This window comes from Osmerus eperlanus, chromosome 27, assembly GCF_963692335.1.
Source record: "Osmerus eperlanus chromosome 27, fOsmEpe2.1, whole genome shotgun sequence".
NCBI classification, from domain to species: Eukaryota; Metazoa; Chordata; class Actinopteri; order Osmeriformes; family Osmeridae; genus Osmerus; species Osmerus eperlanus.
The window spans coordinates 8,176,136-8,183,661 of NC_085044.1; the positions used below are offsets into that span (position 1 = coordinate 8,176,136).

At 42.8% G+C, this 7,526-nt stretch overlaps 2 protein-coding genes across 4 annotated transcripts; one reads left to right on the forward strand and one right to left on the reverse strand.

The window, feature by feature from the left end:
- Positions 1-268: 268 nt before the first annotated feature.
- LOC134014025 (zinc finger MYM-type protein 1-like) lies at positions 269-3,365 on the reverse strand. 3 transcript variants are annotated; one of them, XM_062453848.1, is made up of 3 exons: positions 3,050-3,365; positions 2,259-2,408; positions 269-2,017 (listed from the first exon to the last, which is right to left on the reverse strand). In XM_062453848.1, the coding sequence occupies exon 3, from the start codon at positions 1,926-1,928 to the stop codon at positions 342-344; it is 1,587 nt and encodes a 528-aa protein (XP_062309832.1). In that variant the 5' UTR covers positions 1,929-2,017; positions 2,259-2,408; positions 3,050-3,365; the 3' UTR covers positions 269-341. The 3 variants fall into 3 exon arrangements, with proteins under 3 accessions (XP_062309832.1, XP_062309833.1, XP_062309831.1); XM_062453849.1 differs by having other exon boundaries at positions 2,259-2,538; XM_062453847.1 differs by lacking the exon at positions 3,050-3,365 and adding an exon at positions 2,599-3,039 and having other exon boundaries at positions 2,259-2,427.
- Positions 3,366-5,450: 2,085 nt separating this feature from the next.
- LOC134013577 (uncharacterized) lies at positions 5,451-7,526 on the forward strand. The gene is made up of 5 exons (XM_062453078.1): positions 5,451-5,974; positions 6,211-6,361; positions 6,527-6,775; positions 6,864-7,027; positions 7,169-7,526. Exons 1-5 carry the CDS (start codon positions 5,467-5,469, stop codon positions 7,384-7,386), a joined length of 1,290 nt encoding a protein of 429 aa, XP_062309062.1. The 5' UTR covers positions 5,451-5,466; the 3' UTR covers positions 7,387-7,526.

A 7,526-nucleotide genomic window follows, 5' to 3' on the forward strand; every position in this document is an offset into this window, starting at 1 on the left:
TCAAACCACTAGATTTCTTCCCATTTAGAGTACGTTTTAGCTGAGGAATCTCATACTCTAGATCCTCAGTGCTGCATTTACATTTACAGTCATTTAGCAGACACTCTTATCCAGAGCGACTTACAGTAAGTACAGGGACATTCCCCCGAGGGAAGTAGGGTGAAGTGTCTTGCCCAAGGACACAGCGTCAGTTGGCATGACCGGGAATCGAACTGGCAACCTTCGGATTACTAGCCCGATTCCCTCACCGCTCAGCCACCTGACTCCACATTCTTCCCACAAAATGTGGAACTGCAGGGATTCAAAGCTTGTATCCCTTCCAGTATTACAATATTTTCTTTTTAAAATCTTCTCTTCACCTCAGAGAGAAGCACATCAATAATGGGAATAAAAGAATCTGCCCGAAATGATTCCTTATCAGTGTTGACCTGTCTTTGAGCTATTGGAGTGGAAATGTAGTAACCTTCAAGCCTAGAGCTTGGTGTGACCTGACGCCCTGGAGGTCCAATACCGATGTTGCATTGCTCGGTAAGGGTGACAGTACTGTCCCAAATATCATTAAAGTGAGAGCCCTCTCTATAACTATTCAAGGTTTCAGCAAGAGAGTCGATAAGGGTAACAGCTGTGCCCAAATTGAGTTGTGGGGACTGTAAAACATCTGATAGATGTTTTATTTCACCAAAGACATTGGTTAATGTAACAAGGAGTCCAACAAACTTCAGATCTATTTGGGCCAATAAACCTCTTGCCTCTACAGCTCTGTCACCATTTCTTTCTTCAGAAATTTCTTTTAGTAGACACATGATAGCTGGCAGTCTGTCCCTCACTGTCTTGCAAGCTTTGTACCTACATGCCCACCGTATCTCTATTATCAGCCTTTGCAACTCTCTCGGGGGCCCCTGAAACATCTCCCTCTGTACCTCTAACCACCTTTGGTGCACATATGACCCAGACACAAAAACATACAATTTCTGCAAAAGAGAAAAGAAACAATAGGCTTCAGGGATGCAGTTCACACTGTCAACTAATACTAAATTCAAGCAGTGTGCATTGCAGTGAACATAAAAAGCTAAGGGGGCATCTGACTTGATGCGTGCTTGCACACCTCTGTTCTTTCCACTCATAACAGAGGCACCGTCATATGTTTGCCCTACTAGATGGTTTCTGTAGTCAAGGCCATACTTCTGTAGTATTTCTATAATTTTCTGTGAAAGTGCTGCAGCATCGAGGCGCTCTGCTGCCTCAAAGGTGAGAAAACTTTCACATATTGACCCATTGTAATAATAACGCACTAAAAAAGACATCTGTTCCTTTTTGCTAATGTCTTTGGTCTCATCAACCATAATACTGAAAACCTCACTTTGTTTAACTTCAGTAATTATTGAGGAACGGACCATTTCAGCTAGGCAATCAATCATTTCGTTTTGTGTATTATGACCAAGGTATGTAGCATTTCTTTGACATGTCATTTTTCTTTTGACTGTTTGATCATGCTTTGCTAGCAGTTCCATAATAGAAAGAAAGTTTCCTTTGTTCTGACCTTCTGTTTCATTATGTGCTCTCTGTCCAATGTTTTGCGTGGCTGTGAGGAGCAAGGTTTCTCCAACAGTTTTTATGTATTCTCTATTTTCCCTCACTAATTTATTATACTCTGCATTTAATGAGGCTGAGAGAGAGCATTCGCCTGCAGTCACCTTGTTATATTCTGCCCATGCTAACATAGCATTACAATGTGATTCAGATTTTGCATGGCCAACAAAACCCCCATCTTTGTAAGTTGCTTTTTTCCAATTTTTGAACCCCTCTTCAGATGTGAACACTGAATTACCTGAGGAAGGGAGACTAAAGTGCCGGCAAGCATAGCAGTACGCAGAGTCTTTACTTTGCGAGTATTCTATCCATTTCTGCTTACTGTACCACTCTTTCATGAAGCTCCGTCTTCTATTTCCCTGGAGGGTCCGAGGGAAAAGATTCAGTTGTGGCTGTTTAGGCCCTTCATCTCTTGACTGGGATATATCTACGATGAAACAAGACGGAAAGTCAGTCACTTTAATTTTAAAATAACAACATTAATAAGAGTTGCTACTCCCTCTTTAAAGTAATTACCGATTACATTCGTAATATCAACAAGTAAACAATTATACTAAGACTATTCAAACTCAACTACCAATAAACATGAATCAGAAGGCTTTATGTAATAATGTTATGCTCCCAAGCAATTCATATGTTGAGGGGCTCTGTCACGTTCATAGCTTTACCTGTTGGTCCAGGAACGGATAGAACAGCTTTAGCTGAGTCCTGCCTCGCTTGGTTGTCAACCTCTTTTTCTGCTACCTGTTCCACACTATCCTGCAAAACTGCTGACTCTGATGCTGCCAATGTCTGGGCGTCGCTGTCATGTTCTGCCTCTGTTTTGTCCTGCTCCCTCTCTGACTCTACCTGTGAAGCTTGCTCACTGACACCAATGGTATCCTCACTTTCGACAACAACATCGGGTTCGGAGCTAACGCTCTGCTGCGTCTCCCCGGAACCACTTTTCTTTAAAATAAAAGAAGCAATATCCGACGTGGACTTTCTTTTCATTGTCTGCAAATTGACATACAGTTACTGATCGTAGCTAGCTTAGCTAACGCTATACAGTACCATCCCACAACGCCAGCTATCCAGATACTCTAACAGTCCCAAGTTAAACTTCAGTTACGGGCCGAAACCACTAACACTCAAGAGTGTATTTAGAAAAGCGTCTGCCTCAAAAACGACAAAAAGCGCATATGGAATTTAACAGAGCTGTACTGACGTACCATAACAAACAATTGGGTTTTAAGTGCAATGTTTTAAAAATACACTCTCGGTGTGATCGGCCCGAATTGCCTAAGTTGGTACAGGCTACTCTCTAGACTGAAGTAACCTTGTCTGAACTAGCTAGCAAGGTAAGACAGCCCTCCTAAAATACCGATTTATATAACTACTGTAGCTTACCAATGTGAGGTTGCCTACTGTAAATAGGTCATTTAAAATTCAAAAACAGTTTATCAATATTTGTACTCACTTTTTCCTTGAACTTGGTCGACGATCGACGATAAACTCCCGCTTCTATATGTACCAACCTAGGCTGCACTCTAACCTGGCCCAGTGCAACCTCTTGTGGGGGGAGGGGTGACAGGCTCTGAGTGTGAAGATACGTGACAGGATCTGAGTGGGGAGATACTTGGATTTCTATGACGAAGTGTTTCAATCGTAGATTGTGGTTAAAATATGTTTAAAACGTTCTACGTTTTATGTTGATTTGTCCTACAGTGAAGTTGAAATCCCATTTTCCATTAATGAAAAAAAATCTTGATGACGGACAATATGCGACTCGCGATGGGGGGCCAGCAATTTTGTCAGGGGGGCCGTGGCCCCCCCGGCCCCCCCACTGATGGCGCCACTGTTCCGCACACTAGAACTTCACCACACAATTGCGTATTTATTGCTGCTGCAAAATTTTGCAGATCGTTCCCTGAGGAGGGAACACATCTTCCTTGACCATACCGATTTATTTGCAGAGAGCGACGAGTAGGCTACCTGTTGGAACGCTTTAGGCTACAAAGAGCAGTCCTCATGGATATTTGTAACAGTCAACTGATTTCTAGGCTATGTTTTTTGCTTAAGAATTCAGATTAAAGTTACCATTTATTTTTCACTTCATCAGTTCTGCGCCCTTCTCCAGATACAGCGTTCACTGCAGTAATTGCAGATACAGTGTTCACTTGAGTAATTGCATTCCATGCATCGGTTTTATTTACTGCTTTGTATCCACCGCTGACGCTACTAAATATGATGTGTCGTTTGTCGCTAACTTCTTGCAGCTGTACTTCCACTTCAGAATTACTAAAGTTCTTCTGTCTTTTGTCGAGGCCTCCACCGTTTTTACCACGTCTTTTTGAAATTTGTGTGTGTGCACACGGCCCTGCTATCGCATGCCCTTTAATGGGAATTAACGGGGCGTTTACCTATGCTAAATAGGAGCAACGGGGAACGAGCTTTCAATTTACGACATATTGGAATTCATCATTCTAAGAACACACCTGCGAACAATTCTAAAGTAAATCTTTATACATCACAAAGTGTGCGTGAAAACCAGCGTACACAAGCTTTTTGTGCGTACGCAACGTTTATGTAAAAACTTTGTGATGTATAAAGATTTACTTGACGTGAGAATGTGCGGGCCGTCACGGAAACTTTTGAGCAGACGTGAGAATGTGCGGACTGTCCGCAAAGTCTTGTCTGGCTCTGTAACATGGCGAATTCTAACTGAAAAGTGCCGAAACTCACCAAACATTACAAAATAAAGTTTCCACTACTACGTTTATGACGTTGACTATTCAAAAAACATAGAAATAAAAGTTTGATCATTAATGTGGATGTTCACATCAAAATGCCAAAACGGGAAATGCTATATAGCCTTCTGTTTAATCCGCCACCACTTAATATGTAATATTATATAACATGTTAAACTTGAGGGTGTCAAACGAACGACAAAATCACTCAGGAAATGCATGTCACGCTAATACTATAGCTGCCATGCTGTTACGATGCGCCACCACTCGTTTCTTCATTTAAAGTTTTACATCGGACCATTTCTTCTTAATTTCTGCCATGGTCCGGTTCTCTGAACCCACATCATTTATGGCCCTATAATAATAATAATAATGATTTTATTTGTAATGCACTTTACATTTAGCTAAATCTCAAAGTGCTACAGGTTAAAAACAAGAAAGGACGCAAATAGTGACAGTTTTCCACTCCGCCGACTTTTTTTGTCGGTAATACCTGACAGTCCATGACAGGCCGACAAACAGGACACAATTTCTCGCCTCCACCTCTGTTGTCAGAACCTCGATCTCAGTCACCGTAACGTTCATTTTTGGTGCAGCGTTTATTCGAGGACGGCGTTTATTCGAAGAAATACGGTAATTCAGACAAAGAAATGACCTCAGGAGCGCATTTATAGTCATCTGCATATTCATTTATGGGAGGAGGCAAGGCGGGGTCAGTGGCTCGTTCACGTGCGGTCAATCTCACGTTGATTGTGATTTATAAAGGAAAGGTGCGCAGGACCTGGCGTACGACCGGTTTTATACATGTGAATATTTCTGTGCGTAGGTACTTTTCGAGTTTTGGCCGTACGCCATCTTCTGGTATGAAAGCTGCGCAATCCTTTATACATGAGGCCCCTGGTCTCTATTCAAGTTACGAACCAAAAATACATTTTGTTACATTAAAAATATCAAATGTATTGGACACTGCTTTGTTCACGACAGAGCCATAGAAAAGAATGAATATTTGTATATGGTTCTGGTTCACGATACATACCTCCAGCATGGACAAACATTTCTCCTGCTGAATAGGGGATTATCACGCTTCCGGGTTTCATGGGCGGGATTTGTCAACTTTGTGCATGTCCACTTCCGGCGCAGTTCAACAATGGCTGAAACGAAGGCTAGATGTCACTGCTCTGTTCCACTTTGTAAATCGAACAAACAACGCCAACCCTACTTAAGTTTCCATGGATTCCCGACTGAATTGAGTCTAAGGAAGAAGTGGATTAAAGCGGTTCGCCGGGATGAGGGGCCAAACTTTAAAATAAAACAAGGTAGCACGTTTGTTTGTAGCCGGCACTTTAGTGAATCAGACTACACTAACGCTACAGGTAGTGCTAGCAGGCTAGCGTTAGCTGACGTGGCTAACTTTACCAACCGAGGTCGCATCAAGCGTCTGCAAATCGGTTCTGTGCCCTCCCGTTTCCAGTGGAACAACTGGGGACTGCCAAGAAGGGAGTCTGCTTATAAAAGAGCATCAACTCGCTTAGGCCATGACGTTTGTCCAGCCCTTCCTCTGGAGCAGCCCCTACCATGTGAGGAAGAGGCGATGGAGGAGGTCGCAGCTTCGGTGGTGATGACAGAACATGATTACGGTTCTGCTCTTAAACCAGGTATGTCAGTGTTTGCCGGTGTTCTGAAATGTTGGACTACCTCCTCATGATGACCTACCAGCTTCATCACAAGTACAAACATTGCATTTTATATCTTACTTGATTAAACGTAAAGGTGAATATTGAGCTATAAAAAGCTATTTCGTGTAGCTTTAGAGGTCCAAAAAACTTCCAATATGCAAGTCACAGACAAAATCTGGGTCAGATGTTTTAATTTTTTCTCTCCTCTCATACAGGTGCACTGGATGCTGCTGCTGCACACATACAGCAACTGGAAGACAAAATCAAGGAGCTGACAACAGAGCTGTCACAGCTGAAAGTGGGTGAAGTGCATTTTCACCGATTTTGTGTCTCAGACAAGGACATCCTTTTTTACACAAGATTCACGTCAAGATATGTTTTTTGTCACTTCTGGGAGGCAATTCAACCATCTGCCTCCATGGTGGTTTATTGGTCGAAAGCTCAGAAAAAGGGACAAACATTTGAACCCATTTCTCCCAGTCCAACGCGTAGGCTGCAACTGGTTGATGAGTTTTTTCTTTTCTGCTGCAGAGTTGCTGCAGGCTTGCAAGAGAAGGTGCTGGCTGACATGTTTCAGGTCAGTGTGTCCACTGTCTCCCGTGTTGTTATAACGTGGGCCAACTACCTTTACCTGCTCCTTGGCTCCCTTCCCATCTGGATGAGTAAACAGCAAGTCAAGAACACCATGCCAAGCAAATTTGTGCAGTACAGTCCAGATGTTCGGGTAATCATCGACTGCACCGAGGTGCGATGCCAGAATCCATCATCCCTCACTCTCCAGTCTGAGGTTTTCTCATCGTACAAAAACACGACAACCTTGAAGGGATTAATTGGGATTGCCCCATGTAGTGCTGTGACTTGTGTCAAGTCTCTTCACCGGCTCCATCTCTGACCGAGAGCTGACTGAACAAAGTGGACTGCTGGACTTACTGGAGCCAGGAGATGGCTGCATGGCAGACAAGGGTTTCACCATCGAGAAGCTGCTAGCTGACCGTGGGGCAATGCTGATTATACCACCCTTCAAGATGACAGGTATGCATGAAAGGAATGAACATTTCAAATTAAAACTGTGACCAAAATGATAATCATTAAGGTGTGCAGACAAATGTTTAAAAAAGTACTGAGGCACTCACTGAAATAATAGAAATGAACTTATTTCATCTCTAACCACAGCGCAGTTCACCAAAGAGGATGCTCTAAAAACACAAGCAATCGCCCGACTTCGAATCCTCGTGGAAAGAGCAATACGCAGAGTCAAGGAATATCGCATCTGGGAACACACTCTCCCTCTAACCTTGTCTGGGACAGTCAACCAGCTGTGGACCGTCTGCTGTGTGATGACCAACTTCCAGGGACCACTTGATTTAAAAGGCTACATCCCTGTTGAATAGTGTTTCCCCCGATCACATGCATTCAACTGTATACTGAATACATTGTATATATTGAATGAGATGTATATAATGAATGAGAAGTCATTCATCTATAATCAATTGTAAAGGTCAGTCCATCCTGAAAGTATTCAAATAATGTA

Coding starts and splice junctions, on each gene's coding strand:
- LOC134013577 (XM_062453078.1), top strand. CDS start 5,467: ATGGCTGAAACGAAGGCTAGATGTCACTGCTCTGTTCCACTTTGTAAA. Junction 5,975..6,210: donor CGGTTCTGCTCTTAAACCAG/GTATGTCAGTGT, acceptor CCTCTCATACAG/GTGCACTGGATGCTGCTGCT. Junction 7,028..7,168: donor ACCACCCTTCAAGATGACAG/GTATGCATGAAA, acceptor CTCTAACCACAG/CGCAGTTCACCAAAGAGGAT.
- LOC134014025 (XM_062453848.1), bottom strand. CDS start 1,928: ATGAAAGAGTGGTACAGTAAGCAGAAATGGATAGAATACTCGCAAAGT.